This window comes from Dromaius novaehollandiae, chromosome 1 (assembly GCF_036370855.1).
Source record: "Dromaius novaehollandiae isolate bDroNov1 chromosome 1, bDroNov1.hap1, whole genome shotgun sequence".
Taxonomy (NCBI): Eukaryota; Metazoa; Chordata; class Aves; order Casuariiformes; family Dromaiidae; genus Dromaius; species Dromaius novaehollandiae.
The window spans coordinates 207440471-207459674 of NC_088098.1; the positions used below are offsets into that span (position 1 = coordinate 207440471).

General features: G+C 36.3%; 1 protein-coding gene across 5 annotated transcripts in view; it reads right to left on the bottom strand.

Moving 5' to 3' along the window:
- CEP295 (centrosomal protein 295) overlaps nt 1-19204 on the bottom strand; it is a 48931-nt gene that overhangs the window by 23661 nt on the left and 6066 nt on the right. For all 5 annotated transcript variants that reach the window (XM_064505119.1, XM_026109181.2, XM_026109179.2 and 2 more), the window contains 11 exons: nt 15211-15324; nt 13681-13821; nt 9987-10170; nt 8612-8779; nt 7453-7677; nt 6181-6287; nt 4225-4434; nt 3348-3445; nt 2127-3222; nt 1010-1175; nt 710-862 (listed from right to left, as the gene is read on the bottom strand). In XM_064505119.1, coding sequence (XP_064361189.1) covers nt 710-862; nt 1010-1175; nt 2127-3222; nt 3348-3445; nt 4225-4434; nt 6181-6287; nt 7453-7677; nt 8612-8779; nt 9987-10170; nt 13681-13821; nt 15211-15324 — 2662 coding nt within the window. The remainder of the gene's footprint in view (nt 1-709; nt 863-1009; nt 1176-2126; nt 3223-3347; nt 3446-4224; nt 4435-6180; nt 6288-7452; nt 7678-8611; nt 8780-9986; nt 10171-13680; nt 13822-15210; nt 15325-19204) is intronic.

Here is a 19204-nt window from a genome sequence, read left to right on the forward strand (position 1 = left end):
GAAGGGATTTAAATATTTATATTTAGAAAACATTTTGTTGTACATCTTAGACTTAATGTTCCACAGCGAATTAAAAAGCACTGTATACACAAATACTTATATAGCTATTAACATTTTATAAAGTTATCCTTGGAAATTGTTAAAAGAGTGTTTTGTAACTGAAAAAATTAAAGAGCTCTTTTAAAGTATTTCTGTAGCCACCTGATACTAACTCCTTAATTATAAGGTTTGGAGTACACATAGAATGTGAGTGTGACACCTTTAAATACTCTTCTCTCAACTCTGATGTTTCTCTTTCCAATTGATAGATATGTTTACAGGTATCTGATTAAATCCTCAAATTAAACAGGGCATAAATAATTACATTCATTTTAAAGATCGAGTCCAGAATATATAATCTTTACTCTGAAATGAATTTTTAATACAGATGCTGCTCATTTTATCATACAGAGCGGGGTACTGGAATTATGGTGAATTTCCTTTTTAGTGAGTGTTTTAACTGTTTTTCTAGACATATATACCTGATAGGATAGGCTTTCTGCAACTATAACTCATATCTTGCTGGAATATAAAAAAAATTATGCCACAGTAAAGGCAACAGTATCAGCAAATATTTCATGATCAATCATCTTACAGACTCTGAAGATTAAATTTTTTTTCCCCCTCCAACCTGTATTTCTCAGAACAAAGAATCTAATATATATTTTACCTGCGAAAGAAATGTTGCAACTCCTCGGCGTGTCTACTTCTGGTATAACACTAAGTTCATGCTGTTCCAAATCAAGCCCTAACCTGACTTTTGCCAGAGGTGGTTTGGAAGATCTCCATTTCTGTTCTTTACATTCAAGCTTCTTAGGCTGTGCTGTAAAATAAAGTTTTGTGGTTTAAATTCCCCTAGCACACTGCAATAACATATCTATTGAATTAGCTTGGGGAGATGGAAGAGAACTCCATCTCAACTGAAAAAATGAGAAAAATCATCATAATGAAAGATGTTACACAGCCTTACCAGTGTGCCCAGCTGGACTCATGCATTGTGAAATCATTTCATTTTCACAAAATTCACTTGTATCACAATTCTCTTGCTGGTAGTTTTCTGAATATTGTAAAAAGTCAGTCAGACAGTCAGGCTTTTTTGCCTGTGTCATTTCTTTGTTTGTGCTGAACTGTCTTACCTTAAAAGAAGAAAAAAAAGCAACTGTACATAAGATTATACTTATACTCATTTATTAAATCAGCAATTCTTTTTGGGTATTCCATGGAGTGTCAACAATATCGAGTAGTTTGAGAGATTAAGTTCAAACATGCGAGGTACTGGACAGACTTGCTCACCTTACAAAAGCATTTGGGCAGATAAGTATTTCTTTTAGCTCTACAGACCTGATTTACTAATACCTGATTAGTTATGTATTCAAGGCCATTGCTAGATCAGATCAGAATAACTGGTATTTTTAACAGGAACATTTCTTGAAAAGTCTGCTCTGTTTTCTGTCACTGACACCAGGAATTACAGTTATTTTTCTAAGATAGCTTCAGTTAAAAACAGAGGGGCAGAAGGAGCTTCTTTAGGAATAAGCTTACAACTCAAAAAAACTAAACTTGTTTTTTCTCCTAGAAATAAGTGAGTAAGTACAAGAAATACAGAAGACTAAATACTGAAATAATCAAAAGTACAAGTTGAGTGTAACTTCCAAATCAATTTCCTAGTTTGCACATGTAAAAAGACAAAACTTATTTTTTAAATGGCCTGTTCAAAATGCTTAGTATTTTAATATAAAAGCTGTTTTACATATAAGCTGCACTTCTAGAAGTGAAGAAAACTATGCCTGCTTGTACAGTATTTCAGACAATGTAAATATTTCAATAAACAAATATAACTATTTCAATATACATTATGTTCAGAGACCAAGCACAGAGAAGTCTCTGTAAAATTTCTGTTATATTGAACAAAACAGCTCTCTTGGGTCTCACGAAACAGAACTACTGATTACAAATCAGAAGCCTCAATTCAAATTTTCATTTTGGTAAATGATTTAAAGTATCAACGCTCCATGGCATACTTTACTACTTGGGTAGGGCACACTCTAAGTTTGATCACCTACTAGCGTTGCATTTACAAAGCATACCTGCTTGTTCAGAAATTCTTTCAAAGCCTCTTGTTGTCTCTGCATTTGTTCCTTCAATTTATCCTGCTTCCTTATAAGTAGCTGTTCTTGTACTTTTTGTCTAGAAAGAAGAGCTTCTCTTTGTGCATCTAGCTGCTCTTGAAGTTGTTTCAAATACTTTTGCTGAGCTTGGATGCTCTCTGATGAGGCCAACACCCTGTCCCTTAAATTCAGTATACTAGAATAATTTAACAAAGATGCATCTCCACTTTTTGATATCAAGAACTCCTGAACACCCTGGGCTTTAAGTTCTTCATGAGATAAAGTCAGAGGCTGAAAAAGAGAGGAGGGCTGTTCAAAGCTTGTTTTAATGCTGCTCTCTGCGGATCCTTGCTGGTACTCCAAAGAATCACTTGAGGTTGCCTGAGCTATCTGAGATCTCTTTGTTGCTGGCAAAAGGGGTACTGTAAGTGGAGGCTCTTCTACAGCTTCTGTCTCTGTTTGATGGCTTGACATCTTCTGAGATAATGACTCCTTATCACACTCCACTGTTCCTGAAGGCTCAGAGGAATTTTCTGCAGGCAGAACAAATCTAACCTGTTGTACGCGGGCTTCTGGTTGTATTCTGACAGCGGGGACATCTTGCAAAGCGATGCCTAACCCTGACTGTATCTGAAACAGAGATGAATCTCTGACTTGAGTATTGGAGGTTTCCAACATTCCCACTTGTTCCTGTGAAGAAGAGCTATACGGCAAGTGAAACACTCCTTGATTCAATTTTGGTGTTTCTAAAAACTGCACATGTCTACCAGCACAAACATCATGCATTTGCTCTTCATATTTCTGTGAAGATGTTTTTTCCACCACATGCAGTGTTCTTGAAAACATAGGTAGCGACTGGCCATACTCTTGTGTACAAACTTGTTCAGACAACTGGTATTGTATTGGATGTACTCCTTGCTTCTGTAGAACAGGTTCTGAGGTAGACTTTAAATTAACTGATTTTGTTTCCACAGAACTTAGAGGTGTTACAGGAGTACTTGGGTATCTTTGCTTCAATTTATTCTGATACTCCTGTAGACACCTTCTAGCTTCTTCAACAGTCTGTTTGTGCAGCCTAAACAGAACAAAAACACATGTCCTTCCTAAGCATTGCAAAGATAAACAGAAGTTTCAATAATTAAACCATTTCAAAATTATTTTGAAACTGTCAACTTACTTTCATTTTATACTGCAATTTACCTGTTTTGCTGCACAAGACGTTGTTGATAACTACGGATCATCTGTAAGTGACTGGCTTCTCTAGGACTTCCAGTTTTTAACACAGCAGTAGTTTCAGTCTAACCAAAATTAAAAAATTTTAAGTGGGAATATGCAAATAATTCACAGAAAACTATTAGAGCAACATTAATCCTTAGCAGTACATTCTTCCTTCTCCTAAGCCTATAGAAGGTACTCTGTACCACTGTTTGAAGTCTGTGGGAGTTGGGCCTGAGGCAATGAAGCTAGAGCAGGTTCTGGAACAGATGGCCTACCGCTTCAGTCTCCCATTGGAAATCTAGCGTACACCATGAGAGTCGATGGTGCTTACAGCAGCTTAGCTAAGAGAGGTAAACATGCCCAATAGCAAACTAAGGAAACAATGATTCAACACAGCTGCCTTTATCAGGAGAACAGATTCTCAGAGTACAAGTTGTACAAACGATTCAAAATTAAACAGATTACTTTCCTCAATGAATGCCTCTCCTTGAAACAGATAATGTTTGAGACTTACACAAAGACAAAAAAAAGTAACTTTTTTTAAAGAATACTTTTCTTTCTTGATCAAAAGGATATGTGTACATGCATAATCTCTAAACAGATTTTACTGACATGTGCTTTATACAGATATGCTGTCTCTAGGACAATGCAAGAGATAACCCAGTATCCAGAGCCCAGTGATATCACATGAAATAAATGCTTCTACTTCAGCCAAAAGGAAGCTTTTGTACGTAGGAACTTTTAATTCATGGCTTGAGAATCAAAAATGAAGTCTTGATTGTTAGAATTTAAAATTCAGAATTCGCTCTCCAGATTTTTATTAATGAATAAATAAAGAAAAACAGTTAAGATACTTCACCTCATGTTCCCCTTCTTTCTGCTGGTCTGTGAAAGGACTGTTGCTGCTTTGTACCGGCTGACCTTTCTCCTCTTTTTCTTTTTTCTCAACCTCCTCCAAACAGCGTTGCACTTGGATCTTCAGAAAATCAGCCTCCAGACATGCTCTCTTTTCTTCAATTTCTTTAAGCAAGGCCAGCTGTTCCTGTTTCTGTTGCTCTATTTGCTCATTCTGTTGAAAAGAAAGGAGGGTGAATCTCCAGAATTGAATGACAAAAAAAAAGTTGGTCACAAATTACAATAAAATTTCCACTGTAAAAGGCATTTCCCAACTCTAAGAGGCTTTTACAAAAATAGTCTCAAAGCTTACAAGAATAATTTATTTGGCTAGCTAGATATTCCTAATAGTCCATGAATACATAATAGTATACTACATATTCACTACCGCACAGTTATCTGCTATCAAATTAATAGAATGGATAAAATCAGAATCTAACCATTGAAGATGCATTACAATTTTCCAGAGACTGCAAAAAAGTCCTCTCCTTTAGACTGAATTTGGAAGTCCGTTTTGCATTTTATAGAATTTTTCATCACGAGCTCAAAGCATTTAAATGTTAGTTCAAGTCTCACAGTATTTATGAAATAGCTAATATATAAACAATTTAAAAGCACTCCATAAATCTCCAAAATGGTTTGCTTATTTTTATTTTCTTTCCAAGTTATTCATTAGCTACAAATCACTGTTGTATCCAGGCATAGTAACAGCACACTCCTTTTGGAAAGGAAGTGAAAAAAAATTTCAAAGTGCTGGCAAAGATGAACTGGACAACAGACATTAATATACTTGCCCTAAAGTGATTCTGAAGGACACTGAATGATCACCTATAAGCTTCACTTGTGTAGCTACCGTCACTCATTAAAAACAAAGAAGAATTGACACCTTTTGTGCATCCACCTGTTAATATTTATATTTAGTCTGTCAAGGAATACAAAGTCAGGTTTTGTTAGTACAAGATATCTTGCATGTAGTGTGAGATAATTAGACTGCAATGGCTAAAGTTTTACTGAATACCTGCAGTGTGGCAGTCAGAATGAGGACTAGAGAAACCGCAACCTGAGAAAAAGTTGAACCTGAAAACTGTTATGTGAACCTAGCAACCTATACCTGGAGGTAAAGAAGGGGAGAAAACTGCTGTTAAAGAAAGTAGCCATACCTTCAGGAAAGATCTACTGCATTTTTTTGCAAAAACGAAAATATTTCATCAAATCTTTGCACTTCCTGACTTGCTGAATTTTAACTCTACAGTTTAAGGCTGCATTAAGGTCTGTATTTCATTTTTTTTTTAAATGATGAATCCCCACATAATAAGCTGTACATCTCTAAATTTCTAGGATATAATGAAATAACATACAAAGTCTTATATAAACTTATCTAAATATAATAAATGTAGCATTCCAAAAGACACAAGTTTTTGCATTCGATTTTTAAGTAACTAGGAAACAAAACATTCAAGGTTTGTAAGCTTTTTCTGTCAACACTCTAGACAACAACACAAACCTTACTATGTTATTATGCAGGCTTAAAGTTTTCACATAATTGTGTATTGTTGACCACCATCTTCCCTAAAGCAAATATATTAAGCCACAATCAGGATATTATTATTTTCAGAGGGTAGCATCCTCTGCCTATAGCAGTTGTTAGATTTTAAAAACCAGTTTTTCTCCACACTGTTCTAAGCTCCAGCTAGAGCTCAGTGATTTAAAAAAGTTAACAATACACAGAGGTTAAGCATAGAAAATATTACAATAAGAATTTATGTAAAAGTTACAAGCATGTTAAAAGGAACTATAGCTGTTTTATTACCTGAAGCATTTTATCAGTCTTCTGTAAAACACTTTTCTATAACGTAACTGAGAAAGGAAAAAAAAAAAAACCCACAAATTAAAAAAAAAACACACATATACATACACTTACCCATTTTTGTCTTTCCTCTTCCATTCTAATTTTAGCTGCTTGTTCCTGAGGATGAATTAGAACTGAATTTTCAGCTACAACTGTATCTTCCAAAATTTCCATGGAGTCTAAAATATACATGTTATTTAATCGTAAATGCAGTCAAAAAGGACAATATTGCTCACACTGAAATTTGAAAGCATAAAGATTACTACTTGGAGCATGAAAACTTTAGCTTGGAAACAACTTCTATTACTGAATTCATAAAACACTATTCTAGAAATCAGTATTTTCCTCTATTTCCAATTGCTACAGAGAAGGCAGCAGCGGTTAGTTGTCAAAGAGCCAGGCCTTGGATCTTTCTTAGGTCTTCCTTTACACTGTTGTAACCTCTCTAAACAAAATCCATTAGCAGCTCTTGAAGAGATTCCCATCTACATCCTACTCTGCCTGGCCCAGTGAGCCGGAGAACCAGATTTTTGTATTATGTAAGCCCTTGCTGGCACTTTACCATGTGCTTTTGATATACAAGATGACCCATCTCCAAAAGGAATGAAGATTGCTTCTACACAGATTATTCAAGTAGCATATTAGGAAGATCATCCTGAGGAAAACAGGACATATGTTAACCTCTTGGAACAAAGAGGGCCTAGAGAATGGTATTCTCTAGGCAAATAATCGAACATCTGGCTATTGCACAAAAAGCAAATATTCATCCCATACTACCAACTTAAAATATAAGCACATCTTCCCTACTGGCAAAGGCAAGCTAAATGCTTGTTTTCACCCATGCTGCATTCTGCAGTGCCCACAAATTATGCATGTGTGTCCATGAGCACGACTGAAATAAATGACTAGAAAAAAAAAAATACAGGATTTCAGACACTTTTCTCTTAACCACTTCCAGTTGTGGAATCTCTGAATCATCTAGCTTTAATGCCCAGTTTCGCACTGACAATTCCACTCTGGGAAGCAAACATCTATTAAAGCATAGCAACACCATGTGTGACAAAAATTCAAAAATTTGGGCAAGATTTAAAAGATGCAAAGGTATTTTAGAGAGCTCTTCTCCAGAAGATCTTTATGGAGAAGACAAACAAAAAAGCAAAAAACCCTCCAATTTACTGTTTCAACAAAACACAAGGCATAGAGGGTAGGGAGAGGAGAACTGTATTTGCTTGCTGGCAACACAGTGAAACATTAAAAATTCATTAAACAACTTTGCTATATTTCACTTCCATAGGTCTTTTTGTTCCTAAACAACAAGTTTTGAGGCAAGTATGTATTACATACCTTTGGTTTTAGATACTGAATTTTTATGTTGTTCATGGTTAAGTTCTAAATCACATAACCGTCTCTCTTCACTAGCAATTGTGCCTGACTCAATAGTCTCAATTTCACTTTGATTCTCTTTCTCACTTTTTGATGTCCACTCCTCTTTTTGGCTTCTAATTTTGTTCAACAACTTCTTTAAGGCAAGTTTTGACTGAGGTTGGTGAATTTTTCCTTCTTCATGATCTACAAGGAATACGCACCTTTAAAAATTTTGGGTAATGATCATCATCATGTTATAAAACTTCAAAAACACTCATTAATTCCTTTAATTGTTACACAGCTGGACAAATAGCTCAGGCAAATCATCAAGTTTTCAAAGCTTAACAAGTTATTTTTCTTACCTGGAAGAGATGAGTAGTAATTTGACTCAGCACACTATAAAAGGAGGGCTAAGCTAAACAGTGTTTTATAGTCAAACTAAACTTAACCTGTACTGTTGAAAAGAGGCAATACTTTCTCCCCTTTCACCTTTGCCTGTATGTTCCTGCGCTCTCTACTGTATTAGCACTAGCAACACAATCCATCACAGGCCAAAAATGGGTAGCGCCAACAAACGGATGTGGCAGAAACACTTGACGAAGGAGCAAAGTTCATTAACACACCTCTGTTTACATTATGTTACCCTGCACATGCCACAAGCAAACAGTACACACACATGCACTATTGCAGCTTACTCACAAGCTGAGGTAACTCGATCATGAACCTGAACATAAAGGACAGACAATAAGCAAACCTTCATACAAAGTCAAGTTTCAGCTGTAAAGTGTTTCAAAACAAATGAAAAAAACTTAAGTCTATATACCAGCTTCATGCCATAATTTACACTATCTACATAGGAACCATTATAGCTACTAAAAGTGTAGTTTTACAGAAATTAAAAATTCTCAGCATAATAATAAATGGAGATACAGTAGAAAAAAGTCACAATTCATATTAGTTAGACTATTATCATTCCTGATAAGCATCATAAACCATTTGATACTGAAATATTTCATAGTCATTGAAGCATTTAGTAGTTAAACATTTTAACTAATATTGAAGTTAATCTAATTGATATATTATATTAAAATTTTTTTTCTACTATGAATCCAAAAAGTTTAAAGTTTAAAAGCTTTACTTTTTGATTCATCAGGAACTTCCTCTTCTAACACCTCTCTCAAGTCTTGTCGAGTGTCACAAGCAGATTCTTGCTCCAAAGTGATATCAAGTTCATTGTCTTGAGATCTGTCAGAAGGGACTGGTAAAGGTTGTGGCTCAAACTGCAAAATCAGGTCTCCTTTCATTTCTAATTAAGAGAAAACAACCACATAAAATGGCCATTTAGAATTAAGAAAAGCAAACAACATTGCAAGACTACACTCATTATACAAATTCCTAAGAAGTTCCAACATCAACAGTTGTTTCAGAACCAATTTAATCCAACTTTTTTTTTCAAAATACTAGACTTGCAAAGTTGAGACTGTTTAGTTCTTTAGCCATCTCTTGAATCCAGGATTCTACAGTGTTTTCCACTAGCATATGCTAAATTCTTCAAAATAAAAGATTATGTGGTAAAAGCCTTGTCTCCACACACACAAAGGAGTACACAGGAAGAGTGACAAGCAGGACAACCCCAATAGCCTAATCAGACAAACAGAGCACTCTGATCCCTGGGCAGTAACTGAAGAGCAATCAGCTCCATCATCTAGGTTTTAAACCCATTGATTCATCTTGATAGCCACTGTTCTGGGTGAGGAACACTCTATTCTGTGTGCACGCATGTGTATGGAGGTCTAAGTGCCAACAACTGGTGTGGGGACCACGAATCATAGGTTCATGTGCCCAGGTGCCAGCAACTAGGGACACCAAGGATCCAGGGCCAGCTGCTGGATAGACTGAGTATCTAAAGACAGTTACTGGGAGAATCCAATTTACATATCTGTAGGTGCTAGTGTATATGTGGGCGTGCCAGGTAACTGGAAGGCTGGGGGGTCCTGGGATAGTTACTGGACAAAGCATCTAAGGCCAGTTACTGGAGGTGCCCAGATGGGGGGGCACATGTGCATCTGCGACTGAGGGGGTTTGCGTACAAGCAGTTGGAGAGGGGCTGCAGGCCTTGAGGGCTTATATGTCCAGCTGACAGCAACTGGGGAGACATGGGATCCAAGGACAACTACTGGATAGACTGACTGAGACAAACTGCTGGAGGGATCTATACTGTATACACGCACATCAATTTCCCACTAACAGACCTTCATCCTGATCAGCCTGAGCAAGGAACAGGATGAGGCCATTGGTGCTATTGTGTTAGTGTGAGTGCTGCGTTTTCTGTGTTGGTCTGTGTGGCCAGCCATGTGCATATGTTTACGTGTACTGTACATGCATCTTTCTACACGTGCCTACTGGGAACACACACTCAGCCTTGCTACTGGCTGGACCTGGGAAACAGGGAGCTGCAACAGTCTCACCTCTATTGGGACACTGGATTCAGCAACCCCCAACAAATAACTTACTCTTGTCTTCATTGTACATGTCTTCAAATGCAAACTCCAGTTCCCTCTGCCAGTCATCTTTTATTTCCATTCGTTTGTATGCAGGCACAAACAGTTGAGGTGGCATCTGTGCTACAACCTGCCTTCTGCGCATCCGATCCATATTCTGCATTTGTTCAAGTTCTTTCAGTAGCCTTTCCCTGTCCTTCAAGTAAAAAAGTGATCTCTTAAAAATTTAGCATTCATTCAGACAGCACTACATCAGAACTGATAAAATGCTTCCATTTGGTTACCATGAAGTTTAATTATGTTTAAAATCAATTTCATTCTGAGAGAAGGCACTTCCTGACTTAAATGTTGTATTTAATCTTTAAATACAAGAGTTAATGCTACCCAAAAGATCCAGCATTAAATACAGAATCAGACTGTATACTGGTAGTTAAGTTACTTTTGTTAGCGCACACTTCAGCTAATAGTGGGCTAATATTCTTTGGGTATTATGATGGTACATGAAAGCTATTTAAAAAAAGCTTTACTTGAAGTTTGTTTTCTTCTGATAACTTCAGGAACATCAGTAATTCAATTTCCACATTCCCTGTTTTAGTTAGATTACTCATTCAGGGCCTCTCATTTCTCAAAGAAATAGGAAACTTTTCCTATTTATAGCCTCCTGAAAATATCTGTAAAGGTAACAGACAGTGAAAAAAAATTCGGAACGTTCCTCTGGGTACACAGACCATTCTCGATAGTTCAGTTTTTACTTTTTGGGGAAAAAAAATCCAGTATTTTTCACACTTTTGAACTAACATACCCTGAATTTCTAAAGTAAGAAATTAAAGATGTTTTGCAAAATAAAGTGAGCTGCATTCTTAAGAAATAAACCCAATTTTTCTCTGAAGCACAGAAAACTACTGAAATGAATATGGAAAAGCAGAGCTCACCACCCATTAAAGAATTTGATCCTGAATATAGCCAGCTGCATAATATTTGGTCATACATTAAGTCAACAAAAATTAAAGGACATTCTTCTAAATGATGATCTTAATCTGTGTGCTTTCATTCTTTCTCAGCAAGAGATGACTACCTACTTCCTCCTCACAGAACTACTGTGAATATAATTACAATTGAACTTTTGGAAAACTCTCAGATGCTTTCAAAAGCACAATGGAAGAGTCATGATGAAACTGATATGGCTTTATTCAGCATAAGGTTTGGACACTGTGCGATAAAGCAGTAAATGAAAGATCGGGATAATACAGTATTAAACAGCTTCCTCCACTTTATATGTCTAACTAAATACAGGGTTAATGCCAGCAACAGATAAAGAGCATAACTGCTAAGACACCCAATCTAGGTCCACACCAGCAAGCTCACATTTGGAAACAGATCTACATTCATTCCAGCTTATCTCCACACTAATTTAACAACTTCTGCTCCTCAGATAATCACCCACTTTTCTTTCTTTTCTACAGTGCCTATCTATTGTGCACTCTTATGCCCTTTACACATTTTGCATGCTTTCGCTTTACATGGATTCCATGTTAGTTTTTTCAGACAACATAATGAAAACATACATGACTGACAGGCATAATTATACCAGAAATTTGAAGTATACCGCGTACACACACAAAAGAACTGATGAAAAAAATACAGAAAAGGGAGTTAGAATGATCAAAACCTAGGGAACAACTTCTCTGCAAAGATCTGCTACGTAGTTTAGGACTCCTCAGACTAGGCTTCTTCTGTTTTGCTTTTTTCTTCTATTGAACTTTCAGGGGCATTGTGAATATAAATATGGAATTCATTGTCTTCTAATAGAGAACTAGGGAAAACAGATGAGACTAATAAGTAGCAAGAAAAAAAAAAAAAAAGGGTGAAACTTCACATAACCCATAGCTCAGCTGCAGAACTTCTGGCCGCAGGAACACTCAAAGTTGTAGACGCCCAAACCTGAGCTGCCTTTTGAACCCACGTAGTCACAATCCCAGAAGGAAGTTCCATCAAATTCAAAGACATCAATGGGGATTCAGGAAGCTCCTAAGCTACAAATGCTGCAGGTGAGGAAGCTGAATATGTAACTTATTCTTACAGTCTTTAGGCATCTTCTATTAGTCACTGTCTCTACTGAATTACACACTGAGGACAAGGTGACATAAGCAAAAATGAGATCACAGAACTTGGGGAAAAAACAAAGGATTGAAGGATGATAACGACTGAACAGAACATCAAGAACAACCGTCAAGAGTCAGAAATTGAAAATATGGGAAAAAGGCAGCTACAGCAAGCAATTCCCCAACCCACTGCAACACATGCACAACAGTGCCCATCATGTCTTGAAAGCGTTGAATTTACTGAAGCTGACGGGATGCTCTGACTGAAGAGACGGCAGAGAACACCAAAACCAAACTCTTTCTCCCACCCCTGCCACTGATGCTATGAATAGCCAGCTCAAGCAAGGCCAGGAGGAGATTGATAAGATGGTCTTGTAATTTTGCAAGGGTTCAGAAAAGCAGTGCATAGGGAGGAAAAAAAATGCAGCTCAGGAATTCAGGAGGCAGCTCTGGAAGAAGGGTACATACATAAATGTATGCCCTTCCACTGCAAAAACAGCATATTTCAAGGAGACTCTCTAAACTGTTCCATAAACTGACTATGCCCACTGCTCCAGACAGCATTCTCTAGAAGTCAATGGAACTGAGTAAGTTCTGGCTTATAGGCATCTCTTGCCCTCTTTTGTAATAAAAGCTCCTTCTACCTTTCATCCAGAGAGAACACAGGGGTGAGAAAACAGACTGGGAGAAGCACAAACCCATAATTAAATATTTCGAATATTCGTTTAAAATGCTTACGTGAACAGAGCTAGATATGAAGGAAGGAGAAGGACTGATTATCATGTTTTATAGGTTTCAGTTTTCTCAGATGCACACAATTGATTTAGGCTGACTAACAGATATGCTTTTGAAAATGTTACCCTTCTCTTCTAGTCATAATTTAAAATCATTGTACAATTCTTCCTCAATCTCACATAGCTATAAAGTAAACAAGTTTTTAAATAAAAACAACAGCTCCAAGAAGAGTTGATGAAATGAAGACTCTGAAATGCTTGCTCTTCTAATATTCTAATCCAGAAGATATATGTATTGTTCAATCATTATCTAAATACTTTAAGCAGTTAATTCACAAGGCAGGACTTCAAGCTCAAAAACTCCTTTATATATTAAAAAAAAAAAAAAAGTGACAAAACAAGTCCTGGAGTACAGAGTCTGCAACTTTGTCAAGTGTTCTTTTTTTCATTTAAAGGCAAAACCACTTCCTGCACTACTACATATTTAAAAAACAAAAAATCCAAGAATTCCACTTCTACTTTTCTATAAGGAAACATAGCAGATCCCTTGACACCTACTAACTTAACAGAAAAACAAATTTACTGATTTCACAGATTTAAAGCCACAACAATACTAGTTTCTGTAAGAGTCATGGCATTGCATAAGAAAACCAAATTACCTGCAATATCTATTCTGTTTCCAAATGGATTTCCAATTTATCTTTGTCAAAAAATTCCTACCTTATAAGCTTTCAGACAGCAAAATAAGCAAATTGAGTTTGATGGGTTTTCTTAAGAAGCACTCTGAAAACACCAATTAGTCCATCAATTTTCCTCCTAAATTCATTCAGCCTGGTCATTCCAAACAGGCACACTTTCTACTTTGCTTACCTGAGCCAAATGGACCTTCTTCAAGGCATGACTTCCTCTAAGATGTGCCTTTTCAAGCTGTTCTCTTCTATCTCTCTCCTCCTCTCTGTGTAGTTCCTCCAAACGCTTCACTTCCTTTTCAGCAACCAACCGAGCATCTGCCTGGCAGTGAATCAGTAACAGTTTAGTCTGCAAAGTTCAGTGTGGTAGTTCAAAGCGTATGTGACAATAAATGAGTAAGTCTGTAGCAAAAACATACAATGCCATATGAACACCCTCTAAAGTTTATAGTTCTCCGTTGCAAGCAGGACCAAATTAGCTTTATACCTTTGAAAAAAATGCATAATTACACATTGCACCTGCAAAGTCTTTCATTCTTATGTGCCAAATTTTAAGCTCTGGAGTTTCAAACTCTGTTCTGGAAAAAACATTTCTACAATTTTTTTTTTCCTCAATAGAGTTATTTTTCCTCCAATACAAGGTAAAATTAATAATACAATAGATGTTACAGACAGATCACTTTTATCTTCACAATTTTAAGAAAAAAAATCCACAAATGTTTTCATTCTTATTTGGAAAAATCAGAAACATTCTGCAATTTTAAAATAATGATATTACTAACATTTGAAAATGAAAATAATACATAAGGGAAAAAAATCCTTAAATGTAAGCAAGGCTATACAGATTGACATTTTGGAATTTTCAGAAAAGAGCTGAGGAAATTACAGCATCTACTCTCTTTGTTTACATCTAATGTTTCAAATACTGATCAAAATGTAAAACTTCATGAAAGAAAACAGTGCCAGCAAACACAAAGGAAATATTCACAAACACTGATTTACTGACCACACACACAGCTCTTCTAGTCTAAAAGAAGCCGACTCGGAACAAGAACTTAGTCATCATTAACTCACATCATGGTTAGAACTAAATGATAGATCATCACCTCTGAAAGCTAAGTTCTTAATAAACTCCCTTTCTCACTTCCCCAAGTTCTCCCCTTCTCCTGAGCTGACTTTGGCCCTTGTCTGATTTTACTGTAATTTGAGTAAACTTTCCCATCTGGCAAAAAACTATTCATGTTTCTTTTTCCCAAATTAGATCTTCGCTATTTTCACAATTTGAATCAGTTGGCTGCACAGACAGATAAGCACCAAAATGAGGTAAGAACTGAGAGTACACAGCTAGAAGGGAAGAAAAAAATAGGGCAACCACAACTGTTAATTTAGCATAAGCCATAAAGTGAAAGACTCAGATGCCCTGACCTTATACCAGTCTTGTGAACTCACCCCCTTAAAAAGGCCTAGCCATATGGGAAAGACTGTCAGGTCTGATCCTGCATGTAATTGAACACTTAATAGGCCTTACAAGTTTCCACCATCTAAAATTCTGATTAGTTAACAAGTCATGTAATGGCTGCTTTATACACGTCTATTTTTTAAACAAGTTCTGGGAAACTGAATTGCTGACATCAGAAATCCAGATATTATATGCAACATAAGAAAAGATAAATGTAAGTATATGCCACAAAAACACTTGGGAGTTAATCACCTGCTCTCTGTCCATTTCTCTGTCCACGTAAGGTTCTGAAAGATGGTAATGAGTAACATAAAAGTTGTCAGCACTGTAGACCTTCACTGCAGGAATCTTTTGCACTTCAAAATTCTAGAAAGAGAAGTACAAGTAAGTACAGCTGTATCATGGATAACACTGTCTCTTGCAAAGCAGCTAAATGGAACATAAATGTTTTGCAAACTCAAATTAATACTAAAAGAAAGCTAGCACCAAAAACCTAATCACAAAGTTCTCTCCTGTAAACCTCACATACTTTAAAACTTGATATATCTATACTACTAATAAATCACATCAGCATAAGGCTATCTGGAGGACTTAATGACTAAGAGCATCTAACAGCCTAAGGCAAACTCCTCTGCACAAACTGACATCCATCACAGAACTGTATCTTCATGCCTCAACAGCATCACCTCAATTCAAAAGCACTTGGGTTTTAATGTGCTAAGACAAATCCCAGTTACAATAGCTGTTGTTTTCATCTGAAAGCAGGGCAACCACAGGTCCACAATATACTTACCAGTAACAGCAAAATAACATTTCTCAAGTACAGGCTTTGTTTGCAATACTTAGAACCTGTTCTTGTGCTCTATTTATTATAGCTGCCCAGAAAAGAAAGTGTTTTCCATAATTTCACTGAAACATATCTATACATACAGTACAGAGTATTCATTTTTTGAAGAATTTTAAGTATACTACCAAATATCAAGTCTTGTCTGAATGTTTTTGAACATTCAGCAACTCTCCCTCCTCTTCTTTGGCTCAATCTGACATTCTCAATAGTAAGGTAACCAGGTAAGGTAACTCAGTATTCTGTCAGAGTTGCCTTTGTACTTCCAACATCTCCTCTTAATTTTCTCTCCGCTTCCTCTCCCCTAGACTTTATCCTAAAGAATCAGTCCTCATCCACATTAATTAGAAGAATGGAGTTTCATAGCCTGAGCAACTTAGCATGATTGTAAACAAATGCCCATACACAAAAAGTAGAAGTCTTGAGAATATCTTAAACTTTAGATCTGTCTGCTTTTTACAATTTCTTAGAAAAAATCTATCCTGATATGTCACACAGAACTTCAGGATACATTATCTCTTGTTATTTTAAAGACAGTACAGGGAGCTCTCAAATTAAAATTCTATATGTAACTAGTTTTAGCCTTACCAAAGGAACTTTGGTAATTTATTTTATGTTTTTAAAGCAAATGCGTGCTATTCTAGTTGGGGAGGGAGAACAGAAGTGTAAGGATAAGAGCATTCCACTGAGTATTTCACTTTTATTTGTATATTATAATGCTGTTTGAGAATTGCTAATTATCCTAGATAACAAGTCATAGTACTTGTAACAGAAAGGCAATAACTAAAACATTGTAGACACTAATTATAGTTTGGAAAATAGACAAATCCAATGACTAAACCCCATTAGCAAGATTGCCCATTGCTTGGCCTATTCTGTGTTTCTTGCAGAATCTGTAACTAGACTCAGTCTCCTGAAGCATTTCAAAACTTTAACATTAACAAAACAGTAATTAATAGATGACATTGACGAATCCAATTCCAACATTTTATTCAAAATGTTGTGAAGATGTGAAAGTTATGTTGCAGCCTGCAATTTTCCAATTAATACCAAAACCAATTTATATTGAAAAAAGAATAGTGATTTAATTTCTTACTTGCAATTAACATTACACCTCACAGCAGAAGCACTGTATTTAATCTGTCAGCATTTCCATCAAGGGGTTTGCAAGCCAGTTAAAGAAAAAAAAAAGTAAATCATCCCATACTAAAAATCTGGCAAAATTGGAGGAGCAATGTTTCCTGAAATTAAACAAAAAATACCCCCTACAAACTAAAGCATTTTTAAAATATTCAGGAAGAGTACAGAAATATTCTTAGGTTGTATTTCCATTAAAATGAAAATCTCATAGATCATATCAAAAATTTAAGTTTGCAAGAACTTTATCAAGTGCAACTTCAGAAAGAAATGTTTCCTATGTTCTAATAAAACCTGCAATGGAGAACACTGCCCTAGCTGCACATGAAATTTTATTCAAAAGCTACTACAAGATCAACATACTATGATTACAGTTATGTTTAAGCTGCTCCTTAGGTAAATTTCTTCAAAAATAAGCATGTTTATACAGATGACGTTGTAATTTGCTGCAATTCACAGGATTTACAGTAGTTGGTTCAAACTCAGTGCCTTTTGAGTAATGCATTTTGAAGATAAAGCCCCAGATTTTTTTTGCACTGAAGTTGACAATTTTTATCTTTTGCTTGTTCTATACAGAAGGAGGAGTAAGTCACATACTCATCTCTGAAGTTAATTCAATTATTTAGCATTTACTCCAATGCCATATCTGACAACCTTCTTACAAGAAGGAGGAAAAAAAAAAGAAATCTTCAACCTGCATCCCCCATAGCTACATAAAGCCATGAGAATAGGATTAAAATTCATACAGATAAAATTCATACAGATGAAAACTGGCAAAAGAGATCATAGTCAGCCAGTCTTTACACAGATCAGACACACTGCACTACACTTAATGCAATGCAATCCCTTCCTTAAACAGAAATCCAACAGGTCTACCAACTTACTGATTCAATCTGCCATTATCAGAGCATAAATGTCTTAAAATAAATGAATCTGAAGTACTGCAGGAAATTCAGGTATTTGCACACACTACTAAAAAAGTTAAACTCACAGGTTTTCTGAAAGGGACATAACTGAATGGGTGGAAAGGCAAAGTTGTAGGATGTCAGGAGAGGAAATCATGATTTTTGCAATACTGAAACAGGATACTGACCAGGACCCGTCATCCGACACATTTGCGTATGCAATTGTAAGGGAATCTGGGGGAACCTGAATCAAGTCTTATTCTTTAGTCTTGTTTCACCACAAGAAGCAAGACTAAAGAATAAGATGGAAATTCTCCATTTGTAAATAGCAAGAGAGATACACTGCTGACGTTGTTAGAGGAAAAGTCCTACGTAACAGCTATGAAAACATAATACTGTATCACCTACAAATTTGCACATTAATCACAGCTGACTTTTGCCACCAATAAGAAACGTGTTTCTTTAAGAAGTAACAAAAAACCCACATGCTAAACTGCAAGTTACAAAAAAGCAATTCTGTCTATCTCATGCTCTTCCAACAATGGCAAATTGAGCAACATTCAAGCATCTGATACCCACGAAATGAAGAGTCCAGGTTTAACAGCCTAAACTTTGTTCTACAAACATATCGGTGGCATGTTGCTTGGAACAATGTACAGGGTAACTGCAGCAAGCATTGAATTTATCTGGAATGTACCACACAGGACCTTCTTCCATCTGTTCTGAATTCTAACACTGTGCATACTTCACCAGAAATAACCCCAAACTTTACCACTCCCATACAACATTTGCTCTAATCTTCACTTATACCCACATTCCCCAGCAAGAAAACCCTTGGGTAGCAAGTGACAAGACCTACAGAGGAGTAGGTACTGAGGGATGCAACTGAAGGCATACGGGCACCCCTTCCTTTAATCATTCTGAAAACCTGGGGTGGGTAAGGGGGGTGTCAGACCTTAGCTGATTTTTTCAGATACAGCACTGTCAAATTACCGTCATCCACACTAACCTATACCTAACATACCAGATGTAGCTGGGAAAAGCACTGATAATTTCCAGTGGCTCCAATAGAGACTAGCTTAACCTCACATTATTGTATACCGTAATCCTTTTTTGGTTTTCGGTGGTCTGAATATCACTGAACTAAATGTTCTGAAAGGGCAGGACACCTCATACAGCAACTTTAACTGTGTATTAGTGAAGTTATTTTAAGGCTAACTCCAAAGTAAAAATGCTCATCATAATGCTTTTTTGGGAGTTTAGACCTGCAACCTTGCAGTAAGTTCTGTATCTATGGAGAGGGTACATGAAGAAGGTGCAAAATCACCCCATTTAAAAAAAAAAAAAAAAAAAAAAAAAA